This window comes from Eucyclogobius newberryi, unplaced genomic scaffold, assembly GCF_026437365.1.
Source record: "Eucyclogobius newberryi isolate DKJ021-1_F unplaced genomic scaffold, fEucNew1.0.hap1 SCAF_1, whole genome shotgun sequence".
NCBI classification, from domain to species: Eukaryota; Metazoa; Chordata; class Actinopteri; order Gobiiformes; family Gobiidae; genus Eucyclogobius; species Eucyclogobius newberryi.
The window spans coordinates 27,546,307-27,570,224 of NW_027315723.1; the positions used below are offsets into that span (position 1 = coordinate 27,546,307).

The 23,918-nt window shown below is 42.0% G+C and overlaps 1 protein-coding gene across 1 annotated transcript; it reads right to left on the minus strand.

Moving 5' to 3' along the window:
* Positions 1–5,777: 5,777 nt before the first annotated feature.
* LOC140357448 (transforming growth factor beta-3 proprotein-like) lies at positions 5,778–10,571 on the minus strand. Its single transcript, XM_072442071.1, has 7 exons — positions 10,009–10,571; positions 8,823–8,986; positions 8,391–8,520; positions 8,217–8,321; positions 7,953–8,118; positions 7,685–7,838; positions 5,778–7,570 (listed from the first exon to the last, which is right to left on the minus strand). The coding sequence occupies exons 1-7, from the start codon at positions 10,352–10,354 to the stop codon at positions 7,412–7,414; spliced, it is 1,224 nt and encodes a 407-aa protein (XP_072298172.1). The 5' UTR covers positions 10,355–10,571; the 3' UTR covers positions 5,778–7,411.
* Positions 10,572–23,918: the final 13,347 nt, after the last annotated feature.

Sequence of the window (23,918 nt, forward strand, 5' to 3'; positions counted from 1 at the left end):
AGACTCTCTGTGTCCAGCAGCCGGGGCATCACAGTGCCCCTCCTCTGTGTCCTGCATCACAGTCAGATCCAGGAAGAGCAGGTAAAGCCCTTCATGGCCATGATTAAACCTCATTGGTACACAGTATGTGTACAAGTGAAAAGCCCTCTTTAAAATACACTTTGACACTACATAGAGAAGTCTTTAGTGACTCTTCTCTCCGCATCCATCTTTGCAGGAGGGTTTGAGAGCCTGTATTACCATCACCAGGAGGATAATCCACTGCTACTCATATGTCAGTGTGATTTAGGAGCCCCTGTGCACATTGTATAATGTATGCATTAGCAGATGTTTATGCATAGACTCTCACGGCACAAGGAGCTTCACCCAAACCTCCCTGTGTTACTCTTCATGTTTATTGCTGAAAGTAAAGCCTCACATTTTATAACTGGTGTAAAGGGAGAAGGTGTTTACGGCCTAAAAAATCCTTAGGAACCCTTGACCCTGCTGCTGGTTGTACTACACAGGGTCTTTTGTTAGTGTTGGAGTCACATTGGACCTTATGGTTGGCAAGGCAGACATATTTTAACCAGTTTTGCAGCATGTCTTTGTTATATTGTACATGTGCTATGGCTCAATACAATAAAATCTTGGTTTCTGCCATAATAAAAGTTGCTTTTACTGTATCTTCTGTTTCTCTGTATCTGTGTGTCTCAGGTGTTTATTTGCTGAGCAGTGAGTGACACCTGACAATAGGAGAACCAATCATACATTTTAGCCTTTTTACACAGATTACATTTGGAAAAACATGGATAGACGGTGGAACAGTGGGCTTTGAACCTCCATATTGATGTTGTGTCCATGGGCAAGACACTTCATGTGGCTTCTTGCAAGAGGAAGGAACAGAAATTCAAAGACTTTTTTATTATCATTGTTATTATTGTAATCTGTTTTTCTTTTATTAAGGACAGTGCATATTAAAGAGAATGTTCTAAATTACACTGTAAATATCACAGATTATATTTAAAAAAAAACGATATGTCTGATAAATGCAAAACATTACAACAAAGACAGCACAGGACCATTAAAGGCTAGTTACAAGTGTTCACAGACTTATTTGTACTATGAGAATATTGAAGATGCATCTTGTGAAAAGTGCAAATCATTACGCATATATTTTGTCCCAGATGCCCTTCCTAATGTGGCCCAGTTCATTCTTTGAGGCTTAAAGGCTTTGGATGTTTAATTATTTCACTGTTGAAGCATTGTTAGCAGACAGAAGGATAATATAGAAGCAAATGTTATAATGAAGATCAACTGTGAATCCGGAAAGTATTCACTTTTTCCACATTTTATTATGTTACAGCTGTATTACAAAATATATTAAATTCAATATTTGCCTCAGAATTTCCTCCACTAATTGCAGCCTTAAGTATTTTGAGTACAATGCTACAAGCTCGGCACACCTATATTTGGCAGAACCTCTCGAGCTCCATCAGGTTAGATGGTGAGCGTCAGTTCACAGCCATTTTCAGAGATGTTCAATTAAGTTCAAGCTGGGCCACTCAAGGACATTCACAGAGACGTCCTGTAGCAACTCGTTTTATCCTGACTAGTCACTGAAAAACATCCCCACAGCATGAGGCCGCCACCACCACGCTTCACTGTAGAGATGGTAGTGACCAGGTGATGAGCTGGTTCCTCCAGACATGACGCTTGCTCTTCAAGCCAAAGTGTTCAATCTTTGTTTCATCAGAACTGAGATGTTTGTTTCTCATGGTCTCAGAGTCCTTCAGGTGTCTTTTTTCAAACCCCAGGCGAGCTGTCATGTGCCTTTTACTGAGGAGTGGCTTCCATCTGGCCACTCTACCACAGGCCTTGTACTTCTGGAAGGTTCTCTCCACAAAGACAAGCTGGAGGTCGGTCAGAGTTACCATCAGAGTCTCGGTCACGTCCCTCGATTGCTCAGTTTGGTCTTGGTGGTTGTGCTGTGCTCATAGGAACCTTCAATGCTGCAGAGGGTTTTCTGTACCCTCACCCAGACCTGCACCTTGATACTGTCTCTGAGGTCTGCCGGGTTTGGACTTCATGGTTTGGCTGATGCTCTGACACTGTAAACTGTGGGACCTTATATAGACAGATGTGTGCTTTTCAAAATCATGTCCAATAAAGTGAATTTACCACAGGTGAACTCCAACCGAGTTGTAGAAGCATCTTAAAGCTGATCAGTGGAAAAAACGATGGACCTAAGCAGAACTTTGGGCGTCACGGCGATCGCTGTGAAGAACAGAATGTACAGGATTGGTCCACGCGCTTTACGGTGCGGTGCAGATTTCAGCTTTGTCACTTTTCTTTTGACTGACCATCGCCTCGAACCGGCAGTAAAAGTCCAAGCACCTGGCTACTGAAAGAGCTTAACCATCTCGATTGTGTCAAGTTCTGGTTTCTCGGGACGGGAGCTGGTCCAAGGCTCCACCAGTGATGAATTGCATGACACGTAAATGTACAGAGGTTTGGAAAACTCCGAGTGCCTCTATTCCCTGAGCAGATTAACAGATGTGGAGGCTGAGACAAAGAGGGTAAGTGTGTGTGTTTATGTGTGTGTGTGTGTGTGTCTGTGTGTGAGTGTGTGTGTGTGTGTGTGTGTGTGTCAAAACCATAGGGTCAAATCAGAGCGGTTCTCAGGCCCTGCTGCTGCTGCTGCTGCTGCTGCTGCTGTTGCTGCTGTTGCTGCTGCTGTTGCTGCTGTTGCTGCTGCTGCTGTGATTGAGGCTCCCAAAGCACGCTCTGTATACAAGCTGCGCCGCCGGCCGTGCTCGCTGGAAAGAGTGAAGGCTAACACAAATATGTAAACAGCTACATAGGCCTTAAGAGCTAAACAAATGAATGGGAGGTCTGGATGGAGCCGTGCTTTATGTTACAGCAGTGAGTGGGAGTTTGGAGGTGGGTCTGTGACAGCACCAAGACAGAGATGACGCATCCAAAAAGATAGAAAACAGCCACAGTGCGATGCAGAAATAAGTTGAGTGTTGCGTTTGGCTTTTGCTATTTTGATGTGTTTTTGTTGTTCTTGTTTTGTTTTTTTTTACTTGTGTTTTGTGCCCTGGAATGACCCGCACCCGTTTGTTTTTGAGAGCTTAATCCTTAAAGTAGAAGTTTTGTGGGATTCAATGGCACTGTTTGCTGTAGGATGGAGGATTGAACTAACGGCATAAGTGATTATGGAGTATTACCCTTCAAACCCAAAGTGCGGACTGTTGTTGTGTACTTGGGCAAGACATGTCAATCACTTGATTAATACAGGCTATATGTCTATGTTGATTGAAAAAGTATTAAATCAACTGCAATGTTATTATAATACATAAAATACTACCGTATTTTCCGGACTATAAGTCGCACCTTTTTTCATAGTTTTGGCCGGGGTGTGACTTATACTTATATTTATACTATATATATACTTACACTCCGGAGTGACTTATATGTGATATTATTTGTTATTTTCACACTTGCAACCGCATTTCATACTCCAGTGAGACTTATATATGTTTTTTTCTTCTGTCTTATGCATTTTCCGGCTGGTGCGACTTATACTCTGGTGCGACTTATTGTCCGGAAAATATGGTAAACGCGCCCTCAAAATCTCAATATTATCAGATTTTTCTAGTCAACATGAAATGTAAATGGCAAAATCATCTGCTTTCTTTCTGGTCATGGTCGCTCTGATTACTCACATCAGATTTGGCGGTTTGCATGTAATTTCAATAACCCTCAAGCTCAGAACTCAGATAATGATCAGATGTTATTCCGCATGTAAACATTGTACATCCCGTCAAAGCTGAACGTCTTTGACTGACTTTCTCCTGCATATGTTTTATAAACCCTAAACTCTCTATTGTCTGCATCAAAATGACACTTTGTGGAAATGTAAAGTCACGCTTCTGTCTGAAGGAAAGCGCTCATCACTTCCATTGCACTGAAATGTTAAAGTTCACACATTTGTTTGCTGAACTTACATTTGACATTTGTGAGAAGGAAAAAAAAAAGATTTAACATTTAGCGACTATGTATAACTGACAGCTTAATTGAAAACAAAATGCAGTTCTGTTTTTACCGGCGAGTTTCCCCTCTGCGTTTTTTGCATTGGAGTTTGGAGTGTTAAAAGTCAATCATGCGTCTGGCTGCACTTCCTGCTTCCCACTGATGTGTTGATGTTGGTACAGACTGTCCCATGAAGCCATTAGTGGCCAGAGCAGACTGTTTTTAGCCTGTGTTGTGCCCTCTGGTCTTTGTGTCCGTCCTGCTCCATCTGTGATTGGTTGTGACAGCGAGCAATAACGGGCACACACCGAAAAGACATTCTCTGTGCCCACCTGTCATTTTGGATTAGCTCAAGTCGCACACAGATGGGGGCAAACGCACTAAACAGAAACAAAAGCTTTTTACATGGAGTTTTTATTGAACACTTCTGGCACGGGTTTATCAATAATCAATGTGTTTTCTGACTAGTTGTGATAGGAATGAGCATTTAAAGTGCGTATGACAGGCTTTCGCCATTTTCTAACTTTGACTTTATTTGGTGTATTTATACCTGTTGTGCATATAAATTATAGTTTACATTAATCGAGTAGAGGAGAAAAAGATCTGTAAAAAATGACAGGAAGTGACATCACACTAGGGACACTCATTCTAGTCAAAGTTTATACATAACTTTTCTGACCCTCTAAACATGAATTCAACGAAATAAGGTTGTTTGCTGGACAATTTCCTAGTATAATGTCATCAATTACAAACAGGAAGGGAAATTATAAACCTAAAAAATGTGCTATTCTGTGATAATATTTTTGATAATTTCTAGAAAAATTCAAACTATATTTATCTTAAGTGCATTTTAGTTCAATGAGTCGTCATAGGCACTTTACGTTAGTTCTGTACAGTGCATTTTAGTGCTCGGAGCGACCAAAGAAATTGTTTGTCAACTAAAGACTTAAGCGGATAATTATGTCAAAAATGTATAATTTCTGTATAACAATGCTAAATAGAATATTGGTGATATTTCTTCATCTTTATGGGTATAGATTTTTTCACATTTGATACCCTGACTAATACATTTAAAGACACATTTTTGCACTTGACACATAATCGTCTGAAGATTTTTATTGGGATACACCAAAACAGTTGAGATATTCTTGTTATTTTCAATATTTGATATATAGCCCATATATATATATATATATATATATATATATATATATATATATATATATATATATATATATATATATATATATATATATATATATATATATATATATATATATATATATATCTCAGTCAGTCTAATATGGTGTAGTGCAGGCCTGTCAATGGCCTGACAATTTTTGTTGGCCCTTCGGCTTCCATACACAAAAAGTAGTACTTTTTACTGTAAAATTGGTTATACCAGCCTAATATTAATGTTCCAAGTCTTATTAAAGGTGTGGAGACTCACTGAAACTATGTCAAATGCAAAATTTCGAATTATTTGCTTTGTCATTCAAAAAATTCGACATTGTCGGGTTGTTTGTGGCCCTCTGCTCTGTATAAGTTTCAAAATGTGGCCCTTGGTGACAAAAATTTGGACACCCCTGGTGCAGTGGCAGTGTTCGTTACACTCCAAACTGTTCAATATCTCTGTGACCAGATGTATAAACACCTTACTTATTTCATGCCTTCTCATTGCTGCTGTTGTCCAAACGCTTAGAATCCCAATAAAATAATAATTAATATACAAATCAATTAAAGCCTGCCGTCCCTGCATTTTAAGTTATGCACTCAAGTTATTGATAAATGTAACTTGCTAAAATAGTTAATTTTAGTTCATTCTTCAGGGTTTTGCAGGTATTATTCTCCTAGAGACTGAAGACTATAGCACTAACTATACCAGATGGGTGAGAACTGTTTTTAATATTAGAAATGTAGTGTATATCTGAAAAGACTATGAATAATTGTTTGTGCCTGGGAAAGCTGTTAAGGAGGTGAATTTATTACTGTAAGGCCTGTTCATTTGCCCTGAGGAAGCAGCTGTTGAAATGTAAGTCATAAAAATATGCTTGTATGAAACCAGAGCAGGCTTTTTAAATGGAAATTCAAGATGGCACACACAAGGTTTGATTCAGGTGTTTACATAATAATATTTAATCCCACAACAGAATGAGTTCGACTTTTTATGTTGGATTTTTATTAAAAATCAATGTTGTCTTTTAAATCAACATCAAGCAATATCTGCTCAGACAGTCTGTGAATGTCAAACAGTGCAAGGATTCAGAAACATGACATGTGCTAAACTCAGACCCTCTTGTCTTTCTTCACATCTTCAATTCTTCCTCTCATTGTGAAAAAGCACCAAAACAAACTGTTTTGAAACAAACAGTGATTCAAGCCGGAGGATCCAGCTGTTACTCAGATACTAAAGCTCTTTCAACACACTCTTTGGAATGAAATGGCTCAAAACCTCTTTAAAACTGCTACTTTAAAGTTGTAGTAATCAGTATTATAATTGTTGTGTATTTGGACAAATTTGAACATGACAAAATTGAATTTCTATGAATATGAATTCATAATTAATTGAAACAAGCAGTTCAGAAACTCACATTTTCAAATGTATTTAAAGCCTCGTTGTGTAACTCAAATCCGAGCTCTATATAAATCAATTACAATCCTTTTTTTGAGAAATCTATTACATTAAATCTTGCGTAACAGACCAACTCTGGTTTTACTGTAAAATAAATTTTGTTAAAGTGATTGTGTAACAGTTTCTTTTCCAGTATACAGTATTTGGTCCATAAATAGTCTAAAGGAGAGGGATGATGTCCAGTGAATGGCAGTTTGCTCCTGGCGAGAGTTTCCATCACGGTTCTTCTTCTCCTTCTGCTTTTCTTCTACTATTAGTTATATTGAATTCACAAAATAGTTCATCATCACTGACTGGCCCAGAGAAAGAAAAGCTTGGCTCTTTTCGTTTATCCACTTTCCATTTGCAAATCCAACATTCTCTCAGCTCTCCTTCTCTGACCACAGCTATTGCTCTGGACACAGCAACAGGTCTGTCTTTTTCCCTTTGTTATTCAGAATAATGCCCACTGTCCTTAAGTCCAGAGGAAGTCCAATCTAACAAGACTGCAGGGCAAAGGCTGATTTCAGAATGGGGCAACTGTATAGATTAAGATCAGATCAGTTTTACACTGGATTTGGGCTTGAATTAACAATTCCAATTGGGTTTTTTGGTCTGTCATTAATTCGAGATGCAGAAAGAACAAAAGTACAGGTTAGAGGCTCAATCCTTTTAAATATATGTGACATTAAATTAAATTACTTCCCAAGTGTCTCTGAGCTGTGAGAAGGCCACACAGCAAAAGTATTTTCACAACTAAAGTCTAAACCAGCCCATCCGACTTCAGCTGCACTTGCAGGACTTGACGATCATGTTGGAGAGTTGCTCCACTTTGGGGGTCCGGCCAGAGTAGTACAGAATAGTGAGTGGTTCCAGTTCCTGAGGAACACAGCACGGAGAGGCTGAAGCCTCTGGGTTCAGAGTGTTGTACAGGCTCAGCAGCTGTGACAGCAAATAAGAACAAACACACAAATACAAACTCAGTATATGGCGAGTCATTAAATCATGTAATGATGTCATAAATTCCGTTAAAGTAAGTCATGTTGTGCCTCTTACCGTGCTGTGCGTGGTGTCTGCACTGCGCAGGTACGGGCACGGCCCAGAGCAGTAGTTGGCATCATAACCACTCGGCTCATGAATCCATTTCCAGTCCAAGTCCCGACGGAAATCAATGTGAAGCTTTCGAACACAGCAGCTCTCCTCTGTGGTTCTGTAAAAGTCAAAGTCATCTTTACATAAGACGCAGCCAGATGAAGATAAACAGCTTAGAGAAGACTCTACAGGCAATGCAATTCATGACGGAGGAAGTGTAAGGATCTCATACGAGAAGCAGTAGTTTGTGTCTAGGGCCCTCTTGCGTCTCCGTGGTGACTGTGTGTCGAGGCGATGAGGAGGAATCATCATCAGGATCAGGTGAGGCAGAGACTGGTCCTTCATTTTCTTTAAATAGTCCAGGTCCCAGCGACTCTGCTCCTCTTCTCCATCAATGCCTTTAAAAGAAAGTTTAATGATAATGATAAATAAACATAATGCAGGCAGAGGCCAGAACCAAAAATACTTCTTTTTCAGAGTCTGAGCGCACCATTACCTTTAAACTTGACCTCCATAACCTCATTCTCATCAATGATGTCCCCATTAGGGCTGAAAGTGTTGCATGGACAGTGCACACTGATCTCTAAGCCCATGTTGGATCCTACAGAAAAGTGGTGAAGTGTTAGATCATCGTAAAGATAGAGAAAGAGCTGAACAGAAGTACTTTTACCTCTGTTCATGAGCCACTCTCGCACTGTTTCAGTCACATCAAATGAGACCCACTCCGGAGTGCCTTTGGTCAGGATGTTCTTCGCTCCGATGTAGCGCTGTTTTCGGATGTGTTCATTTGGCCTGAGAATCTGAATCCAAGGCCATTGTTAACATCAGCAATTGTCCTTTTTCAGTTTGTTTCAACCATAGCATACTGCATACAGCATCGTAAAAAAAGAGTCATTATAATGACTTTTACACTCAGTTACATTGGATCCTTCCCATAATGAGCTGAGCACATTTCTCTTCCTGTAACTGTAGCAGGTGCAGTATCAGACTCTAGTTAACTCTCATATTTATGATCAGCAAATACATTTATGGACGCCATAAAGCCAGTGAAGATGATGGAATACACTTCACATTCACTGAGCAGTTTAAGTACGTTACACACCTGGTAGAGCTCAATCCGTTGTTCGTTCCTCTTGGCGCTGGAGTTTGGGATCCTTAAAGCTCTAAACTCGGCTCTGAAGAGGTTGGTGGAGTTCCTCTCCATGGCAGCAACATTAAAACGGAAAGTCTTAGACGTGACTCCTTTTATACAGTGAGTAAGATCATCTGAAACAAAAGGCAATCATTGATGTTACAATACTGTAATATGAGTCATTTACAAGTGAAATGGACATTACTTTAAATGAGTGTCTGCAGATGGAAGTTCCACTGACACTTTTAAACTGGCCCAAACGTCTCCACCTCCCAACCCCAGTCACTGTGATCGCACCATCGGAACAACAGCTGCTGGTTTAGTTTGATGTTTACTATGATACGTAAAATTACGTGAATTTCAATCACGAATAACACAAGATATTTATCCAAACCCTTTTTTTAATATAGATTTTGTATTTTTGCTGATCTTTTCAAACACCTGCTCTGAGATGCAACAGTCTCTCTTTGTACTTATCAGTGAACAACATTCACAAACTAGGAACTTGCTTTGACAATATGACAAACATGTGTAGGAATAAGAGTTCTTCCTTTCACTCCACGTTCAGCACAAACTCCTCCAGTTCTTCACAGACTTTCATCTTATGCAGGAGGAGGCTGTGCCAAAGAGCGGTTTGTGTCAAAATATACAGGACTAAATGTATATTTGAGTTGTGGTGATGACACACTGACAATACTCATATTTGGCTTTTCCTCTACATGATGTCTCATGGAAAGGCCACACACAGTGAGATTAAACTCCAGGTGAAGCAGACTCACTGCCAGGGTTTCCCCACAGACCCCCGCAGTTATTTTAGTCCAGTCTACTACTGTTCTCCTTCCCCACTGTGAATAAAGAACACTCCTGAGGCAGATATGTCCTCTTAACATTTGGAAGAAGGAAGAAAAAAGCAGGCTACAGTGGCTGATGGAGTGCACACACAGCAGGTGTGCTTACCCTCCACATCAACACAGCAGCAACATTGTGATCAATAAGTAAAAGGTGTGAATCACACGGTCGAATTACGTGGAACCAAATCATAATAAAAGGTGCTGAACTGAAACAAACAAAATGCAATAATTGATGTCACAATACTGTACTATGAGTCATTTACACGTGAAGTCTTGTGTACTTGAGTAGATGTGCAAACACTCACTGTTCTCCTGAGGTCCGTGCAGCATGTTGAACTTGTAGATCTCTTTGGCGTAGTACTCAGTCTCGGTGTTGTCCTGACCACAGCTCTGGTGTCGCTCCTTCCCGAGCTGCTCCAGCAGCTCCTTTGTGCTGTTGTACAGAGCCTGGATCTGGTACGGGACCTTGCTCGGTCCCATGGATTTGGGGGGACTTGTCAGTCGAAGTTTGCTTAAGATTTGACCACGAATGGCCTCGACCCTCTTTCTCTTCACGTGATCCATGTCCACAGTGGCACAGGTCGACAGGGCCGAGCTCAGCGTGGCGCAGTTCAGAAGAAGAATAAACAAGAGAACTTTACCCAAATCCATCTTTGTGCATCTGTAAGTGTTTGAAGCTCTAGTTTATGTTCTGTGACAGCTAAAGCGACGCACCACTGCGTTTGCGGCTTCAATTATACAATGTATAGCTTTATTTAAAAATGCCACAGTGAGGGGCTTTCTTTTGATGCAGCTCTGTAGACAACAATCCAAACATTGTGTTAAATAAAAGTGAATTAAAGTCCATCCCGGCATGAGCGTCCACGTGTGGCTGAGTCCGGCAGACGCGGTCCTCACAGAAGAGCCACTTTCCTCACAGAAGAGCGCACTTTCCTCACAGAAGAGCCACTTTCCTCACAGAAGAGCGCACTTTCCTCACAGACGAGCCACTTTCCTCACAGAAGAGCCACTTTCCTCACAGAAGAGCGCACTTTCTTCACAGAAGAGCGCACTTTCCTCACAGAAGAGCGCACTTTCCTCACAGAAGAGCGCACTTTCCTCACAGAAGAGCGCACTTTCCTCACAGAAGAGCGCACTTTCCTCACAGAAGAGCGCACTTTCCTCACAGAAGAGCGCACTTTCCCCGGTTATTCTGGTGCTGGCTCTTTCACGCGGCTCCGCGTCCTGACGCGTCCTGACGCGTCCTGCTCCCACAAACACGTGCTTTTAAGGAGGTAACCCGTCCTCTGTCAGCTTGATGCGCACTGAGCACTTTGTGTGTGAATTTAAGCGTTCTCTTTTATAGAGGCGACCACAGTGTCTGACGTGGGACGAAGGAGGGACCGCGCGCCTGGACCAGAGCCTCCAACGCGTCAGGGACTGAGAGAAAATATGACACGAGAAACGAGCCAACACTGTTATTACTCTGATTCATGGCCACTAAATGGCCAAAACGTGTAAACACGAACAAAAAAGACTTATTTAGCCTAAAGTAACAAGGATATATTTATGTTTCATCACGTATTGCTTTGGATTTGAATGTCCCTTCATGGTTCTGTGGAGTATGTTTGCATGTTCTTCAAAATCACAACAACAGTCGCCTCTGAGGGCCGAATCAACAATGTCTGTGGTGGCGAGGGACGATGTCCCAGGGTCCTCTGTCCTGAGACTCTCCCTCTCGGCCAGGAAAAACTACAACGTAACTACATTACGTTTATATCTACTCCTCGTGGGACAGTTTTGTCAGTCTATAGACTCTGATGAGTATGTTTTACTGGACTGTCCAGTGTTTTTTCATGCGAGGCCCTTTGAAGTCTTTGTTGTGATTATTTTGATCTCACTCATATTTCTCTGTGACATTAGATAAACGTTCCTTTACCCTCACGTGACACAGTTTACCCAAATGTTGATCTGCTGTTCCACCACTATGTAACCTGAATTTAATATCCAAATTTTGAAATAAAAGGCAGGAAGTTGACTACCTTTCCTGGAGGTGTTGTTTGATAGTAACTACTAAATATACCTTAATCTTGTGAAATACTATTTGATATAAAACTCCATAAAAATAATAATAACTTAAACAAAAGCACATTCATTTCATCCACGCGTGTCCCTGAGTATCTGCAGTTCTCCGTGTGGCCAGCAGGTGGTGCTGCTCGACAAACAATAGAACATGGAGACTCCATCTGAACAAAATCAGCCCAGCTAATAATAGTTCAAGTGGATGAAATAAACAATTCAATACAGATCATCAACTTCAATTCATACAAGAACATATTCAATCAATAAATGATGTGGTGAAATGTAAAGTGAATTATTACTGGCCAAACGCAAGATGAGTATAAAACTATAACAAGTTTGCAGCTCTTACAATCTCATTTCTCAGTTTATATCTTGTGTGTTTTTCATGTCCAAACCCGGGACGGTGTCGGCTGGACAGAAGTCTCCTCATCCCACCCTCATATTTCTATGTTTCCAAACTGTCTGGAGACTTCACGATCCAGTCAGATCCTTCAAGCCTTTAGTCCAGAGCAGCCCCCTGTGATGAGCTCACGGCGGCTGCAGGTTTTACTGACTCACTCCCCGACAATCTCGAGTCACACACAGAACAGGAATGCAGCCCTCGACCGGATCGTGAAAATCAAAACACATGCGGCTCCACCGGGAGGGGAAAATGTCCCAAATGTAGGTTAGATTCCCGCTTCCTCTTCACGGCCAAGACGTAACTGCAACCAGGGCTTTCTGACCGTTCCTCCACTGAGTCAGACAGCCCTGGAAATACACGGAAACACAGATGAACCCAAATAGTAGTACACGTAATGCAGAGTGTGAGTCTGGTCTGCTGCTTTTAGGGGTAACAGGCCGTGAGTCAGACTGGGGCAGACATTCTGGACGGAACACCAACAGGAGACCCCAAAAACACACTCCAGTCATGCAGCTAAAATTACCCCCTTGATTTGACCGCAGTCTGAGTCACGGTGTAACTGAACTAAAATGGCTAAATGTACACGAGACTACATTGTCTGCCGTGTCTAGACGATGACTGAAGGTTAGGTCATCTGGAACTGTTGTGTCTGTCTTAAAACTCTTAGTATTATTAACCATTCCCCCTATAACTCGTGCATCGGTCTAGCTTTTAAATGCTCCTTCTGACTACTTTATACAGCGTAATCGCTGTGTTTAGTTTATTCACACATTTATATATACATAAAGGTATTACTGGCATTTGCTTATCACACATGCAGTATTCATTGTAGACCCTTTAAAAGTAAAAATACTTTCTTAGTTACAGAATGGAGGAAACCGTAATTGGAACATACTGCACTTTAAATGAAGGAACTGAGATTAACTTCAGAATATCACAAAATATTTTAAAAAATCAAAGTGGTTGTGGCAAATGAAAACCACTCAGACACATGTGATATTAGAGCCTGGTTTTAACACATTTACTATTCGATTTTACGTGAATTTATTTTTATTTAATAGTAGATTATGACAGCATTTTTGATGACAGAAAACTCCAGATGTATAGGTTTCACTGGACAAATACATAAATAAATGTTGACCCAACAATAGTTTTTCCTTTTATCTACAGATATAATACATACTTTACCACAAATTACACTTTTTGTGAAGCTCCAATACAATTTGGAGGCTAATAGAATAGAATAGAATAGTATTTTCCCATCATTTGTATTATAGACATTTCTGCCCTGGAAATTCTAAATTATTGCTTATTGTTTATTTTAAAGCATAAAACCAGTAGCATTGTGATCTGATGTCAGTTAAATATTGAAAGTGTGTTAATGTCTTCTTCATATTGTCATTCAGATGACAGATGGGGTTTATATACTTTGTGATGCATACTTTACCCATAAGTTGTTTAGCACCAGGGGTCTAAGAAACATTTGATTACAGAAAATATGTGGAACCGAATGCTCCCTGTCTAATAAACAATACACATAGATTCAAAATAATACTTACTACTGTACATTTTGGTTAAAGGGTTCAAGCTGTTCTTTAACACACACACACACACACAGATTAAATTTGATTATAATTGTCCTGCACGATGACACATTTTAAAGCAGTTGTTGTGACGCTGTATTTATTCACTGACATGCACAGGCGCACTGTAAACCCCGCTGCGTGCATGTCATTCTCACTTGTGCTGGTTGTCAGTGGTTGTCGGTGCTCGGCGTGCCATGGCTCGGTCCCATGCGGCGGTGCAGTGTGCTGATCTGATGTCACAGAGGTGAAGACTGTTTACTTTACATCTGGGGCTAAAGGGCCGGAGAAGCGCTGACTTAGGCCTTTTGGGACCCAGAGGACGAGGTGTCATTGGGCCCCCGCATGAATATGAAATAGCCGCGCGACCATCACAATAATACCGCCGGCCTCGGTTAAACACTTTGAGCGTTTGTGATAAGGATTCAGAGGGGGGAAAGTTGCTGCCCTCTGAGATGTCTCCTGTGATTACTGAAGACTCGAAGTTTACGTGTGCGTGTTAATCGTCACCACTTCCACTTTCCACTTTGTTCGTGTCGCCAAACCGTGCAGGGTTGTTTTTCCTTTACAACCGCTCTCTGTTGGCTCAATGTTCATGACTTTAACCTCGAAATGTAATATTCAGTGTCATTTAATACTGTTGTTGCTCTGCTAAAAACTGTGTATTTAAAGCGACGGATAAACATTTACATTTTGTGTGGTAAATTTGACTTTCCTGTGAAATATCGTACTGCTAATCGTTACATTTCAGACCTTTCATACTCAAAGCAGTCGTGTTTGGACATTAAACCACATTGATGACAAAACACAGATCAAACACGAGCAGCAGAAACGTGAGCCAATGATAGTGTTAATGTTTCGGAAGCGGAGCAGAAATCGTTTCTCACACTCGAGACGTTAGTTGCATAAACACATTGTAGCGCGCTCTGGTCTGGTCAGCGCTGACCTCCTTGTGCTGAGTCTAGACAGGAAGCTGCTCTGTGCCAGATTTGGGATTTCTCTGTCGCTCTCGCACTTTACAGACAAATGCTCAGCAGTCTGTGTCCCTTTAGGCTATATTATAAGGCTGTTCTAAAGGGACATCGTGAAAATAGAATAGATATAGTAGACTTTGTTTGATCAAGGCAGTTTGTTGATGAAGGATTTTAGATAATAAATTGGAAAAATAAAATACTATAATACTAAAGCAAGGCAAGTTTAATTGTAGAGCACTATGTGTACACAAAGTCATTCAAAGTGCTTTATAAAACAGGAAAAGATGCATTAAAATCACTGTACAAACTGATAAAAACATGAATAAGCTTTATAACACGTACTTTAAAAGTGAAGCATCAGATAATAATGTCATTCATTTGCTCATTTGAACAGAACTGTTTTTGAACATTGTCAGAGTAAAGTCAATCTCAACTCTTCAGACTGTTACAGATTTTTACTGCATAAAGAAACTAAAATGATTTAAATGTGAATATTTGTAAGCACCATGATTGTACATCTGTAAATTTAACTGTAGAGTTTGTGTACATACTAAGTCAATTTTATCTTATTAGAAAATGTAATTTCTTTTTTAATGCATTATTTGATGAATCTTGCTTTTATTATTGTTCATTGTTGTAAGTTGCATCCAATCACTAAAGCAAGTTCCTAGCCTTTTGTTGGCAATGATGCCAATGGACATTTTCTAATTGTGCACATTACAAATAATTAGAATATTGCCATTACATTCATGTTTGTTTCTTACCATGCCAAAAATAGCATGTGGTTTGTGCATAATAAAGTATAAAGTGATTTTTTTTGCACTTTTGTGGTGAATTCTATGACATTTTCCGTGTTTACTTTGCTACTTGACCCTCACATTTACAAGCACATTTTAGCTCATTCCCGATGCTTTACTAAAATATAATCATCTTAAACTTGAGACATAAACGTCCGTCGGTATTGCCCACCCCTGGCTGCAGATATATTCTTCTGGGCCTGTGTCTGTCTAGTCTAGTGCGTGTCTTCATGTCTGCGGCTTCATCTTTTTTCTCGGCACTAGTTTCCACAGTCATGATGGATCTGAGGCTCGTGTGAAAAGTTCATCTCGTCCTTCCCAGATACAGCGGCACGCAGCATCCTGTAGTGCTTAGCTAAATTAAAGTGAGCTCCTACTGTTCTCATCTGCTCACCTGTAGCCCCTGCCAGGACCAGCCACGACCTTTGACCTCACACAGATGGGTCTGCATAATAAGACATGGGCACACGCGGCTTAGTGCCACATTGGACATATTTGACGGGTAGTTGTATAGAATTAGCCGAGTGGGGCGACTGTATGTATTGGATGCTAATGTGTTGACCTTTGAGGAGGTGATTGGACGGGAGGATGTGCTTGTTCTCTCTCTTTGTCTGGCTGATAATGCATTTTGCGTAAAGATAAACACTCATTTTGACGTGCAGCCCCTGAACACAGTGGATGTTTGGATTGAAGTGACCCTTGTGTTTTTGTTGGTTGCACAGCCGTATGTTTCACTCCAGTTCTATGAATATGCATGAAGTCATGAAGATGCAAGTCATCAGTAATATCCAGACTTTTACCACAACTTGTATGATGTAGTTCAATGTTAAGTGTTGGATAAAAGTAAGGATTTTTGTTCGGCTATTTTCAGCAGCCATCTTTTCGCAGACCTTCTGTCCGACAGCAGCTGAATATATGAGCATATTTACACCTTGTCCCGGAGGATCTATGACATATGTGCTACTGCTGCATTAACAGTATATTTCATCCTCTTCTTCACTGCGTCTGTGAGCGCTCCTCTTCATTTCCCACATGAGTGGTTTTCTTATCACCATGGCCCCTCTCGCCTGCCCCAGGGGCTGAGTTAAAGCCGATAAAACACCCAAATATTCTGTTAAACATGGACGGCCATGCCGCCGGTCCCTGCAATGCCTCCTGGGTAATTATGATAATAACTCAGCCGTCAGCGGCAAGGCCAAAGGACCTGTGAAGACGAGGTCAGAGCGGAGCGTCCGGGACCAGGATGTGGCGGCGCCAACGGGCCGAGGGTCAAGGTGAGGTGGGCGGAGCTACAGCACTGTCATTCTGAGGCTGCTGCTGGATGTATGTGAACAGTCATTGTCTCATCCTCCTCTACAATCACCAGCCTCATGAGCGATGATGATGAGTGTCTGACAGGCATGTGGTCCACGGAGGGTCAAAGGGCAGCGGGGAAACCAGAGGCTGATGCCACTTCCATTAGATCCAGCATCTCAATATTAAGTCATGTTTATTTACAGACATTTATTTTCTATAAATAGAAGACATTTCTAAATGTCTTCTATTTTCTCTTCTTCATTTCTAATGAGTCGGCAAGATGTAGATCACTAGATGTAAGGAGCAACTAATTACAGAATTGTGTCATAAATGTCAAATGGCCTGGTCTTGAGCTGAGCTCAGTGAATACAGTGCCACTGTGTCATCTTCACGTACTTTGAAAAGGATGAAAACAGCTTACGTTAATGAAAGGTTAAGCCACATGTGCATTCATGAAATCAGTTTTGAGGCCCTTAGTTTTTTGTGTGCTGAGCCTGATCTTACATAATCAACATTTAGACTGAACGGCAGAATATTCCAGTATTTTTGGTCCAAGCACTGATCCAATGAGAGACACCACAGGAAAATATTACCATTCACTCATCACTCTGCATTTCATTCACATTTGCATGTCCTACTTTTGGTCTCGGCTGGTGTATTCTGTCTAATCCAAAGCCTGTCATTAAGTGGTGTTGTGTGTTCATTCTTGCCTTTCTTGATTGAGCCAAAATCATACTTCCATAGTTGCATATGCAGTTTATTTTTCTACTGTCCAGTCTGTGGTCCACTGGAACCTCTGACCTGTTAAAACTATAAATATTTATATGTGTCAGCTGGTCTAAATATAACTGGATTACAACAGAGTGCTCTGGAGCAGGTCCAGGAGAGTTGCCGTGAACAGCAGTCAGCCTCCGTGCCCTGAGAGAGACATATTGATAACTTTGTGGTCAACAGGAAGAAAATACATTGTGCAAGAAATCCTTTGGGTCTAACAGGTATTTCTGGATTGTACCGACTCTGGAGAGACATCTCTATTTTGGCTTTAAACAAGACTCCTTCAGCAAACTCTGGACAATGTAAACTTTATAAGTGATACAAACAATTATGGTATTTGTATCTGTCAGTTACATCCTGCTGTTTGTTACTAATGCACAAGAAGCATTCGAAATCTTTTCAGGAAAGGTCCAGGAATGTGATTTTTTGTGTGTGTTTTTTCAGTATTGAGTCAAAGTTTTGATTGACCTTCATCTTTTAGTATTGATCTGACAAAGCTAGGTTTTAACTTGAGTATAACATTATCTCTAGACTTCACACACTCTTCTGCAGGACACTAACGTCAGCTTCTGTCACTGTGATTGGTTAAATGAACCTGTCAGTCACTAATGTCCTGTGCAGAGGCTGACCAATCAGAGGAGTGGGAGGAAATACAGTCGTGTTGAACAGAAAAGCACTAGAACACAACATAATGAGCTCTACTGGATAACTTCTCACCCCTCGTAGTGTTTGGTGCTGTAATGATGCTAAACTAAACCGCTGCTGTTCGAGCCGTCTGAGTGTGTGACAGTGAAGGCGTCGTAGACTTCATGAGGCACAAACTCTGCAGCCCAGTCAGACACTCTGCCTTCAAAGACAAACACTCTCCGATCTGTAGAAGATGTTATTGTCCTCATTGTTTGTGTCAGTCAATTTCAAAGTGTCTGCCAGTCGGGGTCGGTATGAGACACAAGTCGCACTGGAGAACTTCTGCCTCGCCTCCCCAATCCCTCCTTCACCCCCAGAATGCAATAAATGTCCGGCCATCATTTATTTTAATTCACTCCCCTCTTGCACAGATGAAATGGATTTGTAACCTTGTAGGACAAGGACGTGCATGCCGTCTGCCGTCAGTTGCTGAGTTATTCTCTATTCTTCTAGCATCGTGCAGAAGAGGGAGTGGGCGAATGAGCGGCAAGAAACAGGCCCAATGATGAAGAGAAATAGTCTGGAATGCAAATTGCCGGCTGCCATGTCCAATGAGGAGGCCCGGCAGAGACTGTCGCCGTAGAAACTCTGGACAGGGTTAACGAGGCTGAGGGAGAGACGGAGCAGGAACAGACAGCAGCCCAGCTCAGTCTGGAGAGAGGGTGATTTATCCTCTGAATCAAGGCCCGATGAGTGGGTTATGGGTAAACTAATGACACAGTGTTTAAGGGAGGGCTAATTGGACGTGACCAAGTCGCAGAATGCTAAAAGGCAGGACGAGCTGGAGTTTGTGTGGCGCACATCATTCTTGCCAAGAGCGGCAGTAAAAATAACAGTAGGTGTGATGGTACGAATGAACACAACCTTCTCTGCCTGGTGAAGGGCTGTATTAATAGATAACATTTGGTTTAGGGCCTCGTTGAGTTATGGTCTGATGACACTTCTCCTTTGTCCAACTACATCAGCTCTAGGTTCAGAACTTAGAGCTTAACATACACTTACTGTCAGTGTTACATAGATGTGAACTTAATGAGTTGTGTTGAAGCTCAAACTGATGGCACATAAAATACTGCCCTCTGTGGCCACTAGAGGGTAGTATTTCATTACAGCCAACGTGTCATTTTTACAGTGTATTCATAATCGCCGTTTTGATTCTGGCATCATTTTAGACAAACATTCACGGCATTGCCTTTTGAAAACACTATATGTGTCTTAAATGATCATGTAACTGTTATTCTCTATATATTACATTTTATTCTCTTGATTTTTCTTTTTTTTTATTCATCAAATAACTCTTAGGCTATTTTGCTTACCTTACCTTTAAATGTAACACATGAAAACACAATAAGGTAAAACACGAAAGAACACAAATATGATTATATGATGTGATGAATAAAGGCAAATAAAATGGCATTCACATTATTTCATTGATATATTTTTATCATTCGAAGAGCAGTTATTTTGTATGTATTGGCATTGACTGAGCAATTATATCTGCCATTGTTAGATGTTACATTTGGGCATAAATAATTTGCTTTGACTTGCATCTGCGATGAGCGGAGGAGCCATCAGAATTCTCATCCGCAAATCTTTCCACAATATAAGCTTTATTCAATCAGCCTCTCATTGTGGTGTATTTTAGCATCAGTGCTCTTTTCTTTGCGTTGAATGCAGATGCTCTCGGTGATGACATCTCCTTTGTGTGTCGACTCAGGACCTTGGGAATGTTGGCGTTGCATCCATTTGATCGCAGCCGCGTCCCTCTCATTCCATGAGTGCAGCCGGATGCACATTTGAAATGAATTAGGACACAAATGGGATTAATGCTTGCAAGACATCTCCTCAAGCCTTTCCACCTGTAATGCTGTTTGCAGACGCACTAAATGAGTCGTCTCAGCAGGAGCAGGGTCCCGTCTGCACGAGGGTCCCGGAGAGAGCCTGTACCGGGCCTGCTCCGTGACCCTCGGCCCGGCAGCTCCACAGCCAGAGCAGAACATGCACAAAGAAACAACATGCAAAATGTGATTACGAGCTTGCCTAATGTAAGGGAATCTCATTTGTTTGGTTGGTGCTTTGATTGTACCTCTGCAACGGCAAATATGAAAGTAAAATATGTAGATGAGGCGGGACAGAGGCATACCCTTCAATCTCTGAGCACTGACTTTGAAAACGTAACACTCTTTTGTGTTCGATGCAAAAAGACTGAAACAACAATAGTATTCTTCTCTGGAAAAGCATAAACCACACATTTACAATAGTCCTGCACTCAAGTCTGTTTCTGTTCTGGACAAAAATAACATAAACCTTTTTGTATCCAGTAGTATCTAAAAATATGTCTCGAAATATTGCAGCGGTAGTCACAAAATGGCATGTGACATAAGGTGTCTATTAAAGGAAAGACTCTCCTAACCAAGACAAATGAGAGATATCGAACTGTGGATGACAAACGAGGGCCCAAGTGTCGCAAGTGTTTTATGACAGTCCCCCGGGTCCTTATCTCTCATAACCCCCGACCTCCTGACCTTTTAAACCACAAGGGTGATTACAAGTACCACGCACCAACAGCATAACTGCAGGACTATGGCCATTAGAGCCACCTCAGGCTGTGCTACAGGAGCTGTGGACAGGAGGAAGGAAACAGGCTTGTATCCGTCAGTTTTCAAGTTTATTTGTAGAGCACAATTCATACCCGACAATTCAAGGTATTTACACAACAGGGAAAAAATACATTAAAATCGTAAAACAGTCAATGACATAAAAGAGAAGAGTGCAAGTAAAATCCCTCCAGTCATATGCAACTGTTTAACGGAACTGTTGGCCTGTCTCACGTCTTCAGGAAGACTGCATAAAACTGAAACACAGATTCCCCATGTTTAGTCCTGACTCTGGCACCAGCAGGAGGCCGGTCCATGTTTAGTCCTGACTCTGGCACCAGCAGGAGGCCGGTCCATGTTTAGTCCTGACTCTGGCACCAGCAGGAGGCCGGTCCATGTTTAGTCCTGACTCTGGCACCAGCAGGAGGCCGGTCCATGTTTAGTCCTGACTCTGGCACCAGCAGGAGGCCGGTCCATGTTTAGTCCTGACTCTGGCACCAGCAGGAGGCCGGTCCATGTTTAGTCCTGACTCTGGCACCAGCAGGAGGCCGGTCCATGTTTAGTCCTGACTCTGGCACCAGCAGGAGGCCGGTCCATGTTTAGTCCTGACTCTGGCACCAGCAGGAGGCCGGTCCATGTTTAGTCCTGACTCTGGCACCAGCAGGAGGCCGGTCCATGTTTAGTCCTGACTCTGGCACCAGCAGGAGGCTGATCCATGTTTAGTCCTGACTCTGACACCAGCAGGAGGCCGGTCCATGTTTAGTCCTGACTCTGGCACCAGCAGGAGGCCGGTCCGTGTTTAGTCCTGACTCTGGGCACCAGCAGGAGGCCGGTCCATGTTTAGTCCTGACTCTGGCACCAGCAGGAGGCCGGTCCATGTTTAGTCCTGACTCTGGGCACCAGCAGGAGGCCGGTCCATGTTTAGTCCTGACTCTGGCACCAGCAGGAGGCCGGTCCATGTTTAGTCCTGACTCTGGCACCAGCAGGAGGCCGATCCATGTTTAGTCCTGACTCTGGCACCAGCAGGAGGCCGGTCCATGTTTAGTCCTGACTCTGGCACCAGCAGGAGGCCGGTCCATGTTTAGTCCTGACTCTGGCACCAGCAGGAGGCTGATCCATGTTTAGTCCTGACTCTGGCACCAGCAGGAGGCCGGTCCATGTCTTAATAATTCATATATCATTGTCTGAGATGTACTTTAGCGCTATGAAGAGACCGCTTTAAAGTCTGTTCTCTGAGCCACAGGAAGTCCATGCAGAGACCAAACGTTGAAACACAGGTTTTATAGATCAGAATAAATTTTGTTGTCAGTTATTATACCAGAAGACAATACAATATGGTGCAATGGCTTATATTTAAAGACAGTTATTTGAAATATGAATTTTGTACCTGTTACAATGTGATGATAACTGTTTCATACAATCTTCACTCCCTTGTAAGAGGTATTAATTGAAAAGTCGTACAGAGCTATGGTCCCTCCCATCTCCTTGGAGTTTGTTAAACATGTGTTGTGTCATGGTCACACACACCTGTCTAGTAACAGCCACTGTTTGTTCCCTGTGGGACACACAACTGTGTGACACCAGCATTTTTCAGCCCTGCGTCTGACAGCAAACACCACACTGACCCTTAGAGCCCAGGCACAGGACTGAGATAAAGCTACACTTTCCCTGTTTAAGAGCAAAGAGTTCTCCTGCTGAATAAATGAGTTTGTTTACTGACAGGATCAGAGCTGGGCACAGGTAACTCCTGGACACGTGTAGCTCCTGGAGATGTTCATCATTTCCTGTAACATTGGTGTGTGAGATTAGCGCGGGTTCCCAGGGGTCCCGCTCGTCACTCCATTTCCTAAATTGACAGCTGGAGAAACTCTATTCCACCGGACGTGATAAACGACACGAGGCGTCGGAGGACTGCGTCAGGGAGGAGAGAGAGCCGTGATGAATGGAGGAGGCTGGGAGGAATCAGGGCAGATGAAAGTTGTTGGCCACTGAAAAATGACTGACAGCTCATTACCAAAATCACACCCTTTTTTGTAGTTCATTTTCTTTTTTATTCCCTCACCACACTCTCACTTCACTAATACTTTAAATGTCTGTCTCCTGGTTTATTTTTCACTGACGAATAGTACAGTGACTTTCATTATTTAGTGGAAAGAATGATACGCAGTGATAACGCTACACGTTTAGGCTGGCTATTTTAACAAAGTGGTTCGTCTGTCAGACCTTCCTTTGTCTGTTTGTACCATAGAGGACTTTACCCAGAGTTTTATTGCATTGGCTTCATCTTGTCTGTTTTTATTGTCTTTTTGGAACAAATCAAACTCAATTAAACCCTGGACATTGCTAGTAGGTGTTGCCTTGTTTGGTATTTTTGCTCAGTACACAGTTTCTTGCAGCCTCACTCGATTTAGTTGTTTTAGCCCCTATGGCCAGGCTTCTGATTTTGAATAAGTGCTCAGGGCAAGAGGGGTCAGCCGCAATTTCAGCTGCAGCTAAACTGGTCTATTCTAATGTGAGATCTGAGGTGACTTTGACTTTTGATTAATGACAGTTTTCCAAAGGAGTTATCGCCAGCAAAACTTTCTCCAACATAAAGAAAGAAAACATCTATATCTTTTTGCATACGCACTTCACACAGACACAGCTCTGGCTGCAGTCTGTGAAATAACACCCAGGTGCCGTAACAGAAGGAAAGCACTGAAAGTGTTTGTTATTAAAATATTTGTACTTCTCAAGCCCCAAAGGCCCTCTCTGCCTTCCTCACTGGTGCACATTTCCATTATAGTGACATCAAGCAAACAGAGGAGTGCTGCTGCTGCTGCTTCGGCTGCTGCTGTTCTGCCAGCTTCCCTCTCGAGGGCTTCTCTCATAGGCTGTGAAAACACCAACCCCAGAGAGCTTGTATCCCATGAGCCCTTGGGGCAGAGGGCCTGAGGACATGCTGTGGGGATGTACCTCTTCACCTCTCAATGTGAATAATATATACATGTAAGGCAGAAAGACCGAGATTAACTCATTTGGGATTAAACCCAGATTCACTCTAGAG